Consider the following 19,656-nt stretch of genomic DNA (forward strand, 5'->3'; position numbering starts at 1 on the left):
TCATGCTGGAAGAGCCCGAGGTTCCCAGGCAGTGTTAGCTTTGTTTACTTCTAATGTTCAACATTTGTTTTGTCCCCTTGGTTACTCTGCTAGGAGTTTCCCTATCTCATGTCCTACATTTGAGCCAGACATGAGCAGTTAGTTCAGTGGGCTGAGAAAACGCCTCCCTGGTTCAAGCTCGGGACGTGGCTCCCCACTCCTTCTGCCCTCTCCCAAGCCAGAAGTATATGGTGTGTTCCCTCAAAGATCTGTATCTTGGAGGAACACATATCCATATCTTTCACCTCTGAAAATAGAGCCCAGAGTAGAGCAGGAGGACTGAATTTATTTCAAACTGACAGGGTGTGTGGGACATGGATGACAATCATTTTGCTGCTTTTAACCAATGCCCAATCTGTGTTTTCTTTTTTTCTTGAACACCTTGTACAGCATCCAGATATAACCGATTTTGTCTCTAGTCCATCTATGAAGTCTCTGTCTTTGTATCATGAGTTGTTTTCCTATTATTTTGATGCTTCCATTTTCCAACCCTGTCACTTTGTAATGAGTAAAGGGAAAAAATGCACATTAACTCTCTCTACAGCAAAAGAACAAACCAAAAGTATCCAGCACTCCAGCCAGAATAAATAACCTACAAATATTCTTCTTGTATCTGTCTCCATTTAATCTACCTCTGAACTTCTAGTCATTCCCCTTAAGTGAAAATAAATTTTAAGAAGTCTGCATTTCAGAGCCACCATCCCCTTAAATGCAAAGTAGGGCTGAGGGCCCTGCAAAAAAAGTCCAGTACAATCCACTGACATTCATATACAAGCAGCATTTAATCAAATGGCAAGAGCCATCCTAACACAGTCTGCGTGGGGGCGTTTATCGTGGGAGATGTCACACAGAGAGAACAGGCTGATAAAAAGCTATTTACATACATGCTACAGCCCACTGCAAGGAGTTACTATCTCTGAGCTCTGACACGGGGGAGGAAAGTAAGTAGCCTCTGCCAGCATCAGGTACTGACAACAAACATGCCCATCCATGCAAGTCAGAGAAACAAAGCTGGGGCTGATCAGAGACGGGAACGAGTATCTCCAAAAGGATTCTTGCCACAGTAAGGATCCAGCAACATACAGTGTATTAAAACAGATACTATGCTACACTGCACTACTTGTAAGGAGCTAGAAGGAAAAATGACCCACACAATGTGACATTAGTCATGGTTCTCTCTCTGCTACCGTACGCACTGACCTGATGTCATTTGAGTACAAAATCTTCTACAGAATCCAAACAGGGCGATTCTTCCCTACCACAGAAAGGCAATGAAAAGAAAAATTAGAGCAAGCAGACTGCAAATCCAGTATACAAGGGGAAGAACAGAAGAAAACCAACACAAGTTCCCTACTCTTGCAGCCACCAATTCAGTTCTCGCAATACAAAACCCCAGCAATAAGATTAGCTTAGGGTGCAGTTGGATAAGACTTGACAAGCCCTCCACCACAAAGAGCACAAATTCCACTAACTCTTGTCCATCCTCCAGTTATCAGCACAGAAAAAACTTTGCAGCACAACAAGCAATTTAAATTCAACTCAGTTCCCACAATGTGTCAGAAAACCACTAAAGTGCATGCTACTTCCACACTGGGTTTAGCAAGAAACGTGGAGCTATTGCCAAGACAGAATTAACTTCCAAGTAAATCATAAGGCTGTATGCTTTATTGTTAACTGGTTAAGGTAAAGGGACTCGGGTATTTTTCACAACCAGTTGTGGTAAGAGACTATCAACTTAAAGCTTATCTATACTGAGATTTTTCTCATATGAATCAGGTGCCTAAATTTAAATAGATACATACGTATATACTATAGTAGTTTATCATATAGTCGAGACAGTTTTCTAGTAGAGTATGGCCCAGGCTCAAGATTTCAAGACATGTTTCTAGATTATCCTTCTTTAAGAACAAATTCTACCCACTTCAGAGGAGGTAGCTTTCTATGTATAGAAATGTGGCTTTCCTCTCCTGAATAAAGACAAGGCTTCCATTCACCTACTCTACTTCCCCCAATGATTCATCTCTGGCTCTTCACCCTTCCATAATCTTTGTCCCTTCTTCCCTGCCCCCAAATCTAAGCTGCAGTTATGTAAGAAAAAACCCAAATCCATAAAGTTTGTAAGACATATCACTGAACTAATCTCTTCCTCGAGTTGAAATGCACTGCTCTCATTTATGGAAATCTGAAAGGGGAAATTTTATGAAGGCTTATTTCCACTTTCATCTCAGTCAGTCCTTGCCAAGGGAAGACACTGATATCATATAGCTCCAATGCTCTGAGGTGGTATTACTACCAGAACTGGAACATCCATGTGTACGTGGACATGCGGTATCAGATTCTCAGCAACACAAATGGGATGAAAATTCATGCTGCAAGGAATCCTTGAAGGTCCATGGTCTGATTTTCTGCACAAAGAAGGGCCAGCTCAGGGTGTGTTACCCAGCCTGGTCTTGAAGACCTCAGTGCACAGATGGAGACTGCACATGGACTAGGGTGGAGATTAAGGTGGGTGGCTTTATTTTTCTATGGTTCATAAAGTACCTCACCAAATAGCAGCGCTCCTCCTTCCAAGTAGGAACAATGTACCAACCCTCTCACAGGTTCTTTTAACTTTCCTTTTTACACAGACTTCAAGCCTCCTGCACTTGGATGAATTTAGACAACCAGGGAATGGTGGGTTCATAGGTGCAAGAATTCAGGGTCAGAAGCAGCCCATCACTTTCACCAAGAGTGCTAACCCCACAGCTCAGGAGCATCAGAGGTACCTGGCAAGCTGAAGAAGAGATCAAAGAAACACGACAGCACAAAGAGCATGAACCCAACCAACCTCCTGTGTTGTGTCTCAGCGCTACGTGTTGAACACACCTATGGCAACCTGAAGCAAAAGACATCTTAGTGTGAAACTCAGAGCCCTGCCAACAGCAGCAGCCCCAGTCTGCAGAGCAAGGTTCCACTGTCTGTGCTCCTGTGCCCCACAGACAGGCCAGCCTGGCCAGAAGACAGTGTGATGCTAAGCTAAGTGCATGCAGTAGTTCTACTCTAATACAGGAAGGTAAATCATTTGCATGAAGATACTGCATGGCAGCAGCCACTGCAAGGAAACAGGTTCTCACCCTGGAGAATGCCAGGTCATTCTGGGTCACTGTCCCCAAGCAGAGGATGCACTCCATTACTAGCACATGGCCTTCAGTCTAGTTCAGAAATGTGGCTCTAGGAAATTAATTAGCATTGAAACAAGACTATTTTTAAGACTTCAAACATATACATGTGCATGCTGACTAATCAACATTCATCAGAATACTAAACACTTCTCAGAGACAAAATTCAAAGGCACAATCAAACCATTCTAGAGATGATATTATAACCAGTCTGCCGTGCCAGCTAAGGTTTGAACTTGAGAGCACAGTCCTCAACTAAGCTATTCCATTACAGTGTCTTGGAAAGCAAAATGGCCCAAACATCAACAAGCAGCAGTTGGGATTAGGTTGACACAGGCAAGACCCAGCATTATGCATTATTTCTGCCATAATTCACAGCAGTTTAAATAATTCACAACCTGGTCTTGACACTTATCTCTGCAGCAACTAAGCTATGATTTTTTCAGCAGGGCTTATTTGCAATGCAAATAGAGGAGGGGGAAGAAAGGCCTAGAAGCCCTTGGTTTTGAACACATTCATTCATACTGCAGCCCATGAGAGATAGGGATGAATAGACACATTTAGTTGTTCAAGAAAGCTGCATGTACTTCTTTCCCTGCTGCTTCCTATTATATAGGATTATTGTAAATTCCTGGCAATCTGTTACAATCTTGAGGTATTTTTCATGTAAAAGTCTCAAAGGTAGAAAGGCAGAAAATGCCAGTAACATCAAGTAAAATTATCTGAAGACCTTTCTAACTATAAGCTGGGAATGAAGCTTAAAATTTAAGCAACCTGTGAAGGCCGCTCAGTTGCATCAATGCAGAACTCAAGACCTCCTACTCCCCGCTTTCTTACTAGATGCAATAAACCAATACTAACAATGTTACTCCAATTATTATCAAAGCAAGAACTCTATCTGGTTAGACTTGTAATTAGAGCTCAAGTGTATAGCTCAAATTAGGACAGCTTTTTGATCGAGTGGCTGTGAAGCCAGAAGGCAGCAAACACTCCCCTGAGATGCAGCCTCAGTCCCCTGCCCTCAATCAATGCTGCGTGGGCTCTGCATCACACTGCATATCTTATGAATAGCAGAAATCAGCAACTTTAATCCACAGACACTAAATCTTTGGAGCATACCCAGACCTGCTCAGCTGGCTGCTCTTAACCTTCATGGCACATCTTTTAACCTTTGCTTTAGCCTGTAATACAGTGGTCTCCAAAATTCTTTGATCATATTAAGTAAAAAAATTTTGATCGTGCACACCCAAACATATGCTTATATTTATATACATACATTGCTTTACAATCTATTTATTCTATATTTAAGTGTTTATTTTTTCAAAAACACCTGCTAGATTACATGCTACTGACAGCCACCTGTCACCAGAGAAAAGGCCTGCAAATTCAGAATACCTGACTTTTTGTAAAAGCAAAAAGGCATAATTCACCCTTAAGTTTGACAACTATTTTAAGCATTTTGCCAGGAACAACCACTGAGCTTTGGTGTGTACAGATTTTCATGGTCACTCCCCAACTCACTACAAACTAGATTCTATTTAAAAGTCCTGTGTTAATAAAGTTAACCCCACTGACACCATCCTACAGCACTTTGTGCATTTCTGGGCCCCACTGTGCTGCTAAGCAATTCTCTGTGTATTTCATTTTTAAACCAGAATCTGGCAAGGTGTTTCTCCAATGGTACCTTTTTTTTCATATTTTGCTCTTACGTAAGAAAGCTCAAAAGAGGCTTCTAAAAATTTAAGTACTGAATTGAGTGTCATTAGACTTAATTGATTAGATCCAATTAGACTGTCACTGCTTTTACCTGATTGAAGAGCTCATGCTAATAGTGTAAGCTCTGACATTCTTATTGTTCACTTGCGCTCCAATTTCTACTACTACTTGGAATCCACAAATAGTTTTTGAGGGTATCTTTAAGCTACTTGTCTATTTTGTATATGTTAGTTTAATAAGAACTAGACAATATAATGCATAAATCCACTTAACTAGGCACAAGTGAGCTGCAACATATGGAAGTGAATATGGAACATATGGAACTACTGAGGATGGCCTTCCACAATGTGAAACACCCTCTCTTTTGGAAGACACTTTTGTAGGCTCTACATGACACAGGACCCTCTGACATACAGACTAAGTGAGGGCACCACTTTCAATAAAATACAATAATCAAGATTTATTTCAATGTGGGGCGCTTTTTTTTGCTGGTGGACTTTTTAAGAAAAAAATAAACAGAAGTTATAATACTTTTCTTCTGCACCACAGTAGATCATCTTGCTTACCCCCTGGGGCACATGCACCACTTTGGGGACCACTTCTATAACGTATTGATTGTCCTGGTATAAGAGGCCACCTCCATTCCATGACACCAAGATACATCTACTGGAGCAATGCTCTGAGGCACAGCAAAGACAGGGGTGATCAGCAATCTCTTACAGCCCCACATCTAAAGACTTTTGTCAACACCATCCACATCCATAAACTGTCATGGCATACTGCAGAAATTACATTTTTTTCCTTGGTCTAAATACAACAGGAAGAAGCAGAAGAGAAAAAATGCAAGGTGGAAGGGGCACAAGGGGAGAGAGATGGCACTGATGACCAAGTACTGGAATTTGTTCAGCTTGAGTTCACCTGCACCACAGTTAAGCAGCATCACCAGCAAGAAAGTTCTTTTCTAGCTGCAGAGTCACTGAATCAGACAAGCCCTAGAATCCTGTGTTCAATTTTTTTGGCCCCTTACTACAAGAAAGACCTTGAGGTGGTGGAGCATGTCCAGGGAAGGGCAACAGAGTTGGTGAAGAGTCTGGAGCACAAGTGCTATGAGGAGCAGCTGAGTGAGCTGGGGATGCTCAGCCTGGAGAAAAGGAGACTCTCTACAATTACCTGAAAGGAGGGTATAGCTAGGTGGGGGTCAGTCTCTTCTACAACGTAGCAAGTAACAGGTAAAAACAAGAGAAAATGGCCTCAAGTTGTGCCAGGGCAGGTCTGGACTGGCTATCGGGAAAAATTTATTCACTGAAAGAGCAGCCAGGCATTGGAACAGGCTGCCCAGGAGTCACCATGTCTGGAGGTATTTCAAAGATGTTTTGCTGTAGTGCTTAGGGATGTGGTTTATTCCTGGATTTGGCAGTGCTGGGTTAATGGATGCACTTCATGATCTTAAAGGTCTTTTCCCATTTAAATGATTCTATGGTTCTATGTGTATTTGGGAAGTAGAAGAGAGAGAAAGGAAAGATAATTCATATTTTACTATGCTGATTCCTATCAAGCACTCAAGACAATCCTACTTAAAGTTACTAGAACAGACAGAGCCTGTGAGGACTAACAGGCTTGTTGCCCTGTCACTTAAAAGATAGACAGACATTTGAAGCTTACTCCAGGGCAAACCAGCACAGAGAAATCTTCCCATAGCCACTGGACACATACCACGCTGCACAACACAGCCCCAGCATGACACCATCTAAAAGCTACATCTGTATTTGTTCTCTTCTAGTGAAAGTAAGTGTAGCATGCTGTCTCATGTAACCTAACAAAAATTGGTCCCTTGCCTCAGAAAAGCATGGGCAAATAATCTTCCATCTCCTGATGCTGCTAACCCCACAGCTTTAGAGAACTAAGTCATAGTGCAGAAGGTGGAGAAGGTTTAATGCACATGTGCAACCACCACCTACAACTACGTGTGGGGAAGGGAGCAGAGTAACTAAACTTTTCCATCGCAGAAACCAAGTCACATTAACAAAAGGAACCAGAAGTTATTCCCTTTTTCCACTTTCCAAATTTCAGTAATCTGCATTTAGTGGCCTGCATCTAACTCTCCTCAAAAGTCTAACACTCACACTGCATTTGTGCATAGCTGACTGTGCTAAACAAACTACTGCTGAAAAGGTAAACCATCTGATCCAACAGCAGAGAAAAGCTCATGGGGCACAACAGAAAAGCCTAAGAGCATCACAAACACCAAGGCTGGGCTTGGCAACTCTTTCACATCCAAGCAGGAAAGCAGTGGCACCACAGCACACAATTCACCAACATGCAACAGGTTAAAAGTCATCACTGTCACAATGTAAGGGCAACTCCAGACTCTTAAACTGCTTTTCTGAAACCCCAAATAAAACATACTAATACTAGGTCCTTTTATCAAGACAACAGCATCTACAAAGTGGGGCTTTTGCCTATCAGACAGCTACTCTGATACCAACATGAATTAACAGCATGCTTCCTGTCTTGCTGTCAGAACTGCGAAAACTAGCACTTTGAAGTGCATACCAGGTATAGAACAAAGTCTCTCTCTCTCTCTCTGATGTGGATTAACATTTAAAAGATGCATCTTTTGCCAAGCAAAAGTGAAAACAAGTTCTGCCAATGTCTTATTTTAATTTTAATGTCCTATTGTATCATATATTCTTTTGGCTGGGACTCAATTTTTCTAATGGCCAGGCAAGAAAAATAATTTTGCTATTCAGGCTCTCTTTGAAGGAACCCATCTCCCACAGATCTCAGTCCTCAGAGAGGCAAATCTCAACCTTTTGTCATCATCAGAGGATTCCAGCAAAGGAATTTGTGCCCTGCCCCTGCCAGACCCTTAAAAAAACAAAGCAAACAAAACAACACACAAAAAAAAAAAACCAAAACAAACAAACAAACCCCAAAAAACCACAAAAACAAACCACACCAAAAAACCCCAAACAAACCAAAACAAAAAACCCAACACAAATTCTTCTCTTCTACTTGTGTCCCACTAAGTTCCACTTAGTCAGAGCTGCCAGTAGAGGAAACAGCAATGAAGTAACAGAGACAACTGCAAGCAAATATATCATCCTAAAAGCAGCATTCAGCTTAACAGTTGCATGCTGGCAAGTGTTAATGATCCTCATGAAGCCCATTATCACTGAAAAGCTATACATCAGTACGAAAAAAAGTAAAATCAAAGTTTTAGGTAACTTTTCCCTTAACTATCACCCAAACCTACACTTTTCTCATCTCAATTTTGTGCCCAGTATAATTCTGGTTCTTCATGATCAACAAGCTTTCCTAAAGACACTGAAGAACGGTGGTGCTGTCCTTAGCAAGGTTCTAGCTGCCCCTCTCAACACTTTAATGAACTCAAGTGCCTCAGCCAGCACCATCACTCCCAAGGTGGGCAGGTTCCAGACAGCAGCGAATTGGGACCCCTGGGAAGCCAGAACATATTACGGTAACAACCCTTCCACTTTAAACAGGATTATTGAAGTATAGAAGATTTAGAAAGTCAAGTAAAGGCCTATGTGTGGTACACATGCTACAATGTCAACAGTGCCTAAACAACATGATACCTGACACTGAAACCAATGGAGAGAGACGGGGAGGAAATTCAGGCTCTTAGGATTTTTCCCCTGCACCTTTCAACCTGCTGCCCATTTCTGCTAAATGGGTACATCATAGCACACTGCCCCCAGCTCAGACAGTAACTGCAACGCAGGCAGCATGAAGACTCAGCTTCTAGGGAGGGTGGGGTCAGCTGTGCAGCAAGGAGGACAGGAAGATCTGTTCCCTCTTTTTTTACCACTAGCAGATTTGAGTACTTTCCTTGTAGTCATGTGGCTCCTAAACAACAATACAGAAATGGAGCATCTTTATCTTGACATGGGTAATTAAAACACACTTTTACTTTTCTCCATTAGTTTCTAGAGAGAATATAAAGCAAATTACTTACTTGAATATGGAGAAAATGCCATCAACCTTCCATTAATCCATTTTCTACTCTTGTCTCAGTGGACAAGATAAAGCATGTTCTTACATAGTAAGATACACACACACAATCTCTTTTTAGGTATTACAGCAAAGTTTTTCTTAAGGAACTTCAAAAATTCTTAAAAATTATCCTGTAGTAAAGATCTCAAGCACAAGAGTGTGTATAACCACTGGGAGGGTTTTTTTGGCATACAAGAAGTGGAATAGTATTCCAAACATTGTCTGCAGAAAGGAGAAGACATCCTGAAAAATGCTATGCCCTCTGAAACAAGGAACAGACTCAGAAAGTGCACGTACAGCCCATTAAGAGGCTTATAAAACATGACCTGAATTAAAAATGCTTCTGGCAAAAAGAAGTTAGAAGTGTAAACTCACTTTCAAAAGAAGATTAAGAAATAAATTATGACTCTGCAAAACTATATGATCTTTCTAAACTCAATTGATCTGCACTTGAAATTGTTCAAACTAGTGGTACTCAACATCATTCCACACAGTCTGTATTCCAGAATACTCCACAGTTTTCATACTACGATCTCACTTACCAAAACTAAGTGGACAAAAATCTCATTCCAGAGAAGCTAACAGGAAACTCTAATTAAAAGTAAGGCTGCTTAAGTTGAGCCAATAACACACAGTAACCCATTAACGTTATTTGAGTGGAATATATCCTTGTACCATGGGATCAGCAGCATTTAGTAAAGAACAGAACTAGAAAGGTTACTAGCTTAGGATCTGAAATAAGAGTTAGATGAAGCACTGGAATAGTCTTTAAAATAGAGGTGTTCTCTTGCAAAGAGGACAAAAATTAATAAAATAAACTTTAAAACCCCACAAACCTTAGCTTTCTCCCTTTCAATTCTCTCCACCATTTCGTTCAATTAACCAACACTGAACTAAAAAAACCAAACAGGAAAGCTTATTTTTCCCATTTTAATCAGCGAATTAAAAAACATGTACACATGACAAGAAATGTATCAGCTTATGAGAAACACTGAGTTAAGGAAATTCATTTATTAAACTGAAAATTCTTAATCAAATTCTTTAGAGAAGAGGAAAAAGTAGATTTCTCAGAATACGGCTTTGCAATAAAGCTATCTTTGACTCTACATTTTATTCTAATTTTCAAACAAAAGCAGCTGAATACAAATCTCACCTAGGAAATTAATCATCATATAGAAAACTATATTAGAAAAATGAATGACACACAAGCAAATGTCAAAATTGAAGACTCCAATTAAGCATATGAACAAGTGCGTGACACATCCTTTGATTAGCTAGAATGAACAACTTCAATACCAAACTCTTATTTACTGAATGCAAACCTACTGTTTTTAACAGTAGTGCAAGCCAAGAAAATAAGAAACTAACTAAGCAGCACAATCACAAAGAAGTTTAAAACCGCTTATTCAAATTTTGAGGCTTCACTTGGTCAATTTAAAACCATGATTAAAACCAAGCAAATAGTTTTCAAACCAGTCAAGTAGAAGGTCAGGTTTTCTGTTTATCTCTGTATATCACCATTTTCCTTTCAGAACACCGTAAGAACCTCCAACCAACCACTTCCAGTATTAAAAACCCAAGACAATTATTTGACATGGGGAGAAAGCAGAACAATGTCATTCCAAGCATATGGAACTCATTACCACTGAATTTCTGGAAGATACAACCACAAGAGAAACAGGAACACACCTAAGCTCAGCAATTTGTCCTAAGACCAAACAAACGCAAAATAATCCACAACAAGCTGGGCTGAACCCAGGACACTGGAAGTAGGTTCCAGGCTGTTTATCATTATCAAACTCAGGGAAAAAAACCCACGTGGTAGCTTCAAGGTTTTGCTCTCAGAAATACCACTCACAGTTCTTAGGAGAGCTCTAAAGATCAGTGACTCAATCCAGCAGTGTTTGTCTCAAGATCTTATCTTTGGTTTTTCAAAAGTGTCACACCACAGATCTTGAACATCCTGAAATGACTAAAATGGGTTCAAGAACAAAATATAGGTAGTTCTGAACCACTGTGTTGACACAGTTTCATTTCCTCATAGATAAGACTTGTGGTTGGATATGTTACAATAAAATGCAGACTATGATCAAGGCTTCTTACAGACATGTTACATTATCACCTTATTCTCCTCCACATATTTTCAAAGATCTTAAAAAACCAAGCTCTCACTGCAGCCTTTTGATAAAATAGATGTCTTTTCTAAAGTTAAAAATAAACAGAAACCAGACAAAAAAACCAAAACAATTTAGGAACAGATTTTCAAGGGATAAATCTCAACTTAGTCCACAGTCTTCTCTCACAGTCACCAAAGAGGCTGTGTTGTACAACACCATTCACTTCAATTGTGTCACACACCATTTAAAGAGGTGATGAATCACCCCAGAACAGCCAACTTCTGACTCTACAGAGAGTTCAGACTCAAGCTGCACAACTTAAATCCACCCTGAGTTGCCAAATGGCCAATATAGCACAAAAATGACTAAATTACAAAAATTACAGGATGGACTGGGTGAAAACGAAAAGAATAGGCAGTGACATTTCTAAAGCTTTAACTCCCTAGAAATCCATTTAGAAACTAGATACCATGTGCAATCCTATGCCATTGCTGCACAAATTTAGATAGGTAGCTATCTCCAGGCTACCTCACTCCAGGCAGAGGAAGTCCTGTGCCTGGCCTGACAGACCCAGGGAGCCCCTCAGCACAGGGCTGACTCACCTTGCAGCAGCTCTGACACATCCCTGACCACAAGCTAAAGCCCCTCTCAGTTGTCACAAAGACAGGACCCTGCACACGAGCCCTGCCTGAGCCTCCATCACTCGGGCTGGCAACAGCCTGCCTCAGTTGAAACAGCTCTCATTGTGCTCTCAGCAGCACAGCAAACACTGCCACATCAGAGAAGCCTCTTTCTTGGAGCTGAGGTATGCAGAAGCCCTGGCTAGAGCTACACTTACTAGAGCTTTGAAAGGGTTAGGCAGTGACCTAACCTACTGCCAGGAAGAATTTCTCCTTGTGAAGAGAGAGGTCTCTGCAGAGTTTCTGCAGCAAGCAGAACAGAGGAAATCAATGGGCTCTGACAGCTACACACTTTGTTCTGAAGTCTTTTTTGCTTGCTTGTTTCAAATGGGCAACACCAGGTAACAAAGCCACAGTGTGTCCCAATTGAATTAGAAGCAAAGTTTACTTACTCAATACTGGTTTAATGCAACACAGAGCTGCTTGCATCAGAGATTACCAGCAGTAATGTGAACCGAGCAGAGGAAAAGTTTTAATGAGGGACTGACTTCAATGGAGGATGGGGAGGAAGGAGACAAGTACAAACCAACCACCTATTAACTAACCATAGAGGTTTAAATTAGTCATAATGAAAAAATCAAACTGTTGTCAGAGCTCCACTCATAGCGCCCACGAAACTCATCTCCTCACAATGCAGAGATTTAGAAACAAAACAGGAAGCAGCAGTCAGATGAGAAACTGAAGAATCCTGCTCTCTCTGCCATTTCTCCTGTGACTTGTCAATTGCACAAGTCCTCAGACCGATAAAGAACTTCCACGTTTACTTGTTGATACTCACTTTGTGTGGAAGTTTACTGAGAAGGCAAGCAAGAAATTTTTTCCCTGCTCAACTTCTGTAGTCCAAACACAAGGGTGCAAATCCATACTGCCTCTTACCATAATATGAACCTACTACATGCTATGGACCTCCAGAGATTTAGCTCAACATCCAACCTTCAGTGTTGCAGAGGTTAAAAGGTGCTCTACGGAAGGAAACTTGGTTTTGCTGGATTTCTACAAGCAGCTTCATCTGTGCAACTCCTCCCAGTGCATCCCACATCCTTCTTGTTAATTTTTGTTCATTTCCAACATTAAAAGGATAGGTGTCAACATTAAAAATATAAGCCTTTGATTTGACTTTTCTTTCTTCCATGACCGTTTCTTCCATTTCTTTCCAGCCTAAACCTATGCTGCCATTCAGCATACAGGCATAACTCAGCAGTATTAACTACACAAAACTGAGGCAGTTTCAAGTTCACACTATGAGGTGATACAAAGTTCTGCTGCTTTAACTAATGCTGGGTGAACAGGGAAATTCTATTAAACCAACTGCTTTCTCCCATTTCTGAAAATGTGAACAAGAAATTAATAGGGGAACCTAACTTCTGCCTTGAAGTAGACAGGACTGTGGCTTTTCTGGATATTTGCCTAAATGACCCCTGCAAAAAATTTTACTACCAGCAACATTCAAGAGCATCTTTAAAGAACGTTTCATACTGCATAAATGGCCAATAGTTCAACCAAAGGCAGTAATATGGCATGGATCAACATAATTTCTGGAGAGATACCAAATTAAAAAGGGGAATAAGAAAAATCTATAGCATAAAGTATCAATGAATTTTAAATAATTCAACTCCATATTGTTACCTGCCCTGCAGAAGCAGCCTGGACACATGTGCTTTAAAATGAAAATTTACATCTACATTGTTATTGCCATAGCTACCTGCACAAAGTGCTAACATAGGAGTGGGAGGTTGAGGGAACATGGCATGAGGGAACAGTGATCCTAGTGAGTGCCCTCTCCAAACTCACCTGGACTCCACTCTGCTGGACTTTTTTCTGCCAGAAACTTTGGCAGAATACTGAGTGACTTACTACACCCTTGATATCTTAGCTAATAAGAAAATAATCATCATGGAGGATAAAGACTGTGGAACTGTAACAGCACAGAGGTTGCTCTGCAATGGCAGAGGCTCCTACGGTTTACAGGGGCAACACAGTATTTACATTCCATGCTAAACCACACGGGGAAAGAAAGCAAAAAAACTGCCTGATGCTCTGAGGCAAACACCTCCAATATCTTCATGAGTAAGTTAGGTAGTCACCACAACACAAGGGGCCTTATAACAACAGTGCTATTCCATCAGTTTCCACTCACACGTTATCACTACACTCACACCTCCCCAAGGGTCATATCCAGTTCCCAAAGAGGACAGTGCATCTCCTTCAGACTCTGGAGTGCACCAAGAGTTGCTCTCAAATACACTGCTGAGAATGCATTGGCAGCTACTCACCCCTCTGCGCCATGCAAGTGTCAGTGTGAGGTACAAGTAAATTAGTCCTGCTTCACAAAAGCTCATTAATGAAGCAGATTCGATCAGTACCACAGGAAACAAAAATAAAAGCAAGCAAAGCAGCACAAACAGGGTTTCAAAATAAGCAGAATGACTCAAATTATTATCAGTAATACTAGCAGCCCAGTCAAACAGTATTTTGGGTTGATTTGGTTTCACTCTTTTACATACCAGTTGAAGGTATCTGATCATCAGAGTTCTCATTCACCTAATTAGCTGGTGGACATGCTGAAAAGAGTAGAAAGCAGTAGATAGGTAGCAGTACTTGAGCAACATTTATAAAGGAACCGAAAGCGAAGGAGAAGATTACTGATCTTTTTCTCCCCCCAAGTCAAAAACTGACAAGGGTCTTCCTTTCCCCCACTGAAAAAGGAAATGCAATTTCACTACCCACAGAGGTAGTTTTAATTAGAATCTCTCAAACAGTGCAATGTCTGTAGAGTTACAAGGGGGAGGAGAGATTCCTGTTTGTACATAAGGTCTGATACTGTGTGACATGCATTGCAAAAATATGCTACCTGCTTTGAAAGCACATATTCTGTTAGTCCAAAGTTTAAAACTTGGAGACGTTGTCCTTGTTTAATTCACAGAAATCACTGAAATGTACAAGTAGATGAACTCTTTCTCAGAGAAAGCATAGGCCCCAATTCAGCTGAGGGCTTGATTTAGATTTTCCCAAAATGGACACACAAGCTCAAGCATGTAGCTGACTTACAGCCAAGAGTTACCACAAGATTTCCAATTTCAAGCTTTTCTTTACAAGCCAGCCAAGTTTAAAAACCATGGACTAAGACTCCATAATGCCTTTAAGTTTAAAACTACACAGACCATACCCAGTAGGATTTTCTACAGCACACATCTTTACCCTAATCCTGCTCTAACCAAATCACTTGGAGAATTAGCTTCAACCTAAAACCAGTATATTTCAAATACACATCCATGGTCCTTTACCTTTAATCACAAAGGCTTCAGTTATCAAACGCAGCATGTACAGAGGTTCATCTTTGGCTGAGACGTCATCAAGTCCTGCTTTTGCATACATGCTGATGGCATCTCTGTAGCATCCCTCCACATAATGAAGCTTTCCTAGGATCAGCATAGCTTCTGTCATATACTTCGGCTGAAAAGGAGCAGGGAGAGAGAAAGTGTTTACAGGAAGAATGAAGTACTCCATGGCAAATCAGGCAGGTTCAGAATGCCTTCCTGTCACAACTGCAAGGGCTAAGCTCATGAGAGCAGTAGGCAGCGAAGGTCAGGCAACCACTTTGGAGCTCAGTTTTGAAATACACAGTTTCTAAGCCAGCTCTTTGGTCTCAGCTGACCTGCTCTATCGATTCTCCAGCCACACAGAGTACATAAAAGGTTGGCATTGTCAGAATTACCTACACACACACACACACACACACACAAAGAAAAACCCCTGCTTTTAAACTAGGCAGTAAACATCACTTTTTAGACAAGTGCTTCCCTGTCCTCTGTATATTTAATTAGAGAAAGCTCCTAAATTTTCTTCAGTTGTCAAAGAATTTTTACACAACAGTGAAAAAACAGAAGGCACACCTAAGATTTGTTTCGTTTAAGGACTGAAAACGTGTAACAGAAAGCTCTGTAAAACACATCTGTTCAGACCTTTTGGAAAGCATGAAAAGGTTCCCAAGCCTTCATACCCATTTTTTTAATACATACAACCAACACTGCATGAGTAGCTAAGTCACCACTAGCAAAGAAACAGTAATGGCAATTCTTGCAGCCAAACTAAACACAAAGAACTGGAAGAATTCAGTAGTTCTGACTGTTAATGGGGCTAAACTATAAAGGAAGAGGGTTGGACAGACTCCTCTTCCTTACTCCCTCTATTTTATTTTCTAAATAGGCTGACCTTGCTCATTGGAAACTAACAAGGTAAAAGTACAATATACATTTCCAACCTAACTAAACTAGCCTGGCAATTTCAGGACCACAAGTAATACAAGTCTAGAACAGACTGTTGTAATTCATTTATATCTAAACCCAGTTATGCAAATGTGTGTCAAAGGACACCAACGCAGCAGCAGCAACTATCAAAGCAGAGTATTAAAACACTCTTGAAGCTCTGCAACTGAGTTGACAAGCAGCTACCAGCCACACAGCCAGACCACAAAACAAAATAAAAGCATTACTTCTCTGACAGACACTGAAAGCAGAGCGAGGCTGTAGTCCTGGACTCACAACACAACCCTAAGTTCCTGACAGCAGCTTGTGGCACATTTTTCTCCAATCAGGAGCTGACCAGTTGTGCACAATTCCCTCAGATCAGGAACAGCAGGAGGTCACTCAGCTGTGCAGGCCTGACAGCATCCTTATGCGGCCACGCCTCACCACCCAAGAGAAATTCTAAATATTTATCCTGCTTCTTTCCAGTTAAAGAAAAAATAAACACGATATGTCTCTGTAGCACATAATTTCTTTGCATATGAAAAAGCAAGTCTCACAAAGTAAGATTCTGCCAAGGGGAATTACCATCCCTTAGTATCACCTACAATACAGCACTGTACATCCATGGACATCAACAGCAACACCCACACCCTGTATCAGACTAACAATCATATAAGAGAAGCATCCAGTTGGCAGGAATTACGATGATAGAACCCACTTACTCTTAGTTTCCCTCTGCTTAAGATATTGGTCAGATACTGTTTAGCTTCACCCAGTTTGGGCTCACTCTTCTCTGACAGTGGAATGGAGTCCTTCAGTTTGGCAAAGTTTTCCTTCAAACATTCTTCCAGCAGAGCCTCTGCAAGCAGCATACTCCCATGGTCCTCTGAAAGCACATACCAACCAACAAAAACATTGCTTACTGCCATATTGATGACACACAGAATTCCAAAAACAAAACAACACACCTTTGAGAAACACAAACTCAACTGATGGGATAAGGAAGAACTAATAGACAAAAAAAAAGGTTCCACTAACTTCTATCTAGTGGAAAGAGTACGTTTTGTATGGAAAAATGAAAAAAGTTTCTTGTAACTTGAAGATTTTCCCCTAATCCTTTAATTTTTGGCAGCACCATTCCTTCTTACATTGCCACGAATATAACAGTTAAGAATTTTCATCACAAAACTCACTTTCAAAAGTATAAGATCAAACTTTGCAAACATTTCAGTGGATGCTTTTTATTTACAAAGGTACAAGCATGAAATGAGTGCTTTAGACTATAGAGAAGTGATAGTAGTAACTGCATCAGAAACTTGTACAATTTTCCTGAAAGTACACAGAAAATAAATTTAAAAGATTAATTAGACTCATTCTACACATCCATTAACACACAAGGATTGATCCTCTGCCATAACTAATATGCCACATAAAACTCTTTCTACATTAAAATGCATGCCTGTTCACAGTTCCACAGAAGACAAACAGAGGTAGCAGCACCGGATACAGCATGAAGCATCATCCAATGTGGCAATCAAGTGCTGAAAAAAAAAAGTTTCATCTGCCAGAGCACTTGGAGTTCTTACACAATGGCCCAGTTCTGCAGTTGCTTCATTCGTAACAACAGTACCTCCATCAGCAGACTAGTGAGTCAAGCAGGGTAAGGAAATCTTTGAACATCAAAGAGCCAAGCCCTATATTTCATACATATTCCATGTTTCAAAGTCCAAAATTCGAGAATAAGTGGAACACAATAGTGTACCTATTTCTGTATTTTCAGTCCAGGGGACATCTTATGACCAGTTTTTACCTATACACTACATGTAGCATTAATAATCAACTGTGTGGTGGTTTAGACTTTTTTGCTGCTGTGGCCTAAGTGTTCAGCTGCATATCAAATTATAACCATAGCTCTTCCTGCTCGTTTGCAGGTCTGCAACTTGCATAACCAAAGTACAGGTACATAAAATGGAAAGCGGAAGTGTTCCACTGTACTCCCCCCCAAACCTGTATGCAATCATTTCTACACACTGAAGAGCTTTCAGGCAATCATTAATCTCTTAACCAAACTTAAGGAATTAGGTAAGATCATACACAATCAAGAAATAAATATACACAACCTCAAAAAGCAAATACTACTGTTAAATCCCATCCAGACACACAATCATTTCTAGAAGCACAAAACCTGCTGAAAGAAGCTCTGCAGCAATAACAAAGCATTACTCTTTCATAACTAGCAAGTTATGATGACATAGCAGTAAATTAACAAATCACGTTTTTACAGCAGTCATACTGCTGTTATACCTCTTAATTACAAAGGAAGAAACTACTGTGAACTCTTCAACTACTAATGCCCCCAAAGTGCATGGTGATCTCTGCACCTGGGAAAATGCAGCTGAAACCTGACTAAAGTTCAAAGGTTGGCTGTGTGGTTCTCAGCACAGGGTTCGGTCTGCATCATGTACACCCTTGGAAAGCCTCAAAAATAGACATGTACTAAACTATCTACATCTCCCCCATCACGGTTCCCACTGTGAAGTTTAAGGCACCTCAGAAAGCTTCAACTCTAGGGCCACATTCTGGACACACTCCTCTAAAGAAGCAGGTTTATTCCTAGAAGTAGCTCTTCTAACTTTCAGAAGCCCTTTGCACCACTACCGTGGGTAGGATCAGGTCCTGTTCACAACTTACTTGCTGATCTCACAGTGAGTAAGGCTGCCTCACTTTTTGCAAGAGATTTCATTAAAAAAAAAAAAAAAAGCAAAGCAGCGTGTTGTAACAGGAAAAAAAAATACTAATACATTTGCTATTTATGAAACCTGTTTCACATGTGAAAGGCTTCAAGTAAAGCAGTGCCCCTCAGAAATGGGGAGGAGTAACACAAGGACACCCACCCAAGAACAGCGCTGGGCAGGGGGCAAGAGCGAACTAGCACAACACGTATAGAGAAGCTGAGGAGACACCTTTCCAAAGGGAGTGGAAAGGGCTGGCTGCACCCCGGGCGGGCTCGGAGCGGGGCAGCCGCCACCTGCGCCCCCCTGCTGACCGCGGCGGGGGCGGCATCCCGAGCGCTCGGCAGCGCTGACACGACGAGGAAACGCAGCGTGATCTTGCTGCGCGCCGCTTCCTGAGCTCCCGCCGCCTCTCCCAGCCATCCCTCCTTCCCTCCCGCTGCGGGGCCGGGGCGCAGGCACGGGACGGCAGACGACGCCCCGCAAGCCGGCGCTGCCCAGCCCGCTCCCCCAAGCTCGGGAGCCGGGGCAACCACAGCTCCCGCCCACGCCAGCCCCCCGACGCGGGGCTACCGAGCCTGGGCGGCGGCAGGGAGCGAACAGCCGTCCCTACCGCCGCCCCGCGCCCGGGCGGGTCGGTACCGGCGGCCGCCCCGCCCGCCCCCCGCCGCCGCCGCTTACCGGCGTCCTGCGCGCCCCTCGCCGCCTTCGCCTTGCGCGGGGGCCGCAGCTGCTGTGCGAGGTGGCGGAGCCGCCCCCATTGCCCCTCCGCCCGGCACCGCTCGATCTCCGCCTCCAGCTTCACGTGCGAGTGCGAGCCCTTGGCCGCCATCTTAGCGCCGGGACGGACCCGCCCCGCCCCGGCCCGCGGGGAGTCCCCGGCGGCAGCGCCCGGGAGGCGCCGGCGGGGCCGCGGATCCGCCAGGTGCCGAGGGGCGGGGGCGGATGGG

General features: G+C 42.1%; 1 protein-coding gene across 5 annotated transcripts in view; it reads right to left on the minus strand.

The window, feature by feature from the left end:
* Positions 1-19,574, minus strand: part of TTC7A (tetratricopeptide repeat domain 7A) — a 172,268-nt gene extending 152,694 nt beyond the window's left edge. For 2 of the 5 annotated variants that reach the window (XM_048296978.1, XM_048296976.1), the window contains exons 1-3: positions 19,388-19,573; positions 16,697-16,860; positions 15,012-15,180 (exon numbers count right to left, since the gene is read on the minus strand). In XM_048296978.1, the coding sequence (XP_048152935.1) occupies positions 15,012-15,180; positions 16,697-16,860; positions 19,388-19,538 (484 nt within the window). In that variant the 5' untranslated portion in view covers positions 19,539-19,573. Of the gene's footprint in view, positions 1-14,231; positions 14,289-15,011; positions 15,181-16,696; positions 16,861-19,387 lie in introns of those variants that run through there. The other 3 variants (XM_048296977.1, XM_048296980.1, XM_048296979.1) reach the window with 3 other exon arrangements.
* Positions 19,575-19,656: the final 82 nt, after the last annotated feature.

Source organism: Corvus hawaiiensis, chromosome 3 (genome assembly GCF_020740725.1).
Source record: "Corvus hawaiiensis isolate bCorHaw1 chromosome 3, bCorHaw1.pri.cur, whole genome shotgun sequence".
Taxonomy (NCBI): Eukaryota; Metazoa; Chordata; class Aves; order Passeriformes; family Corvidae; genus Corvus; species Corvus hawaiiensis.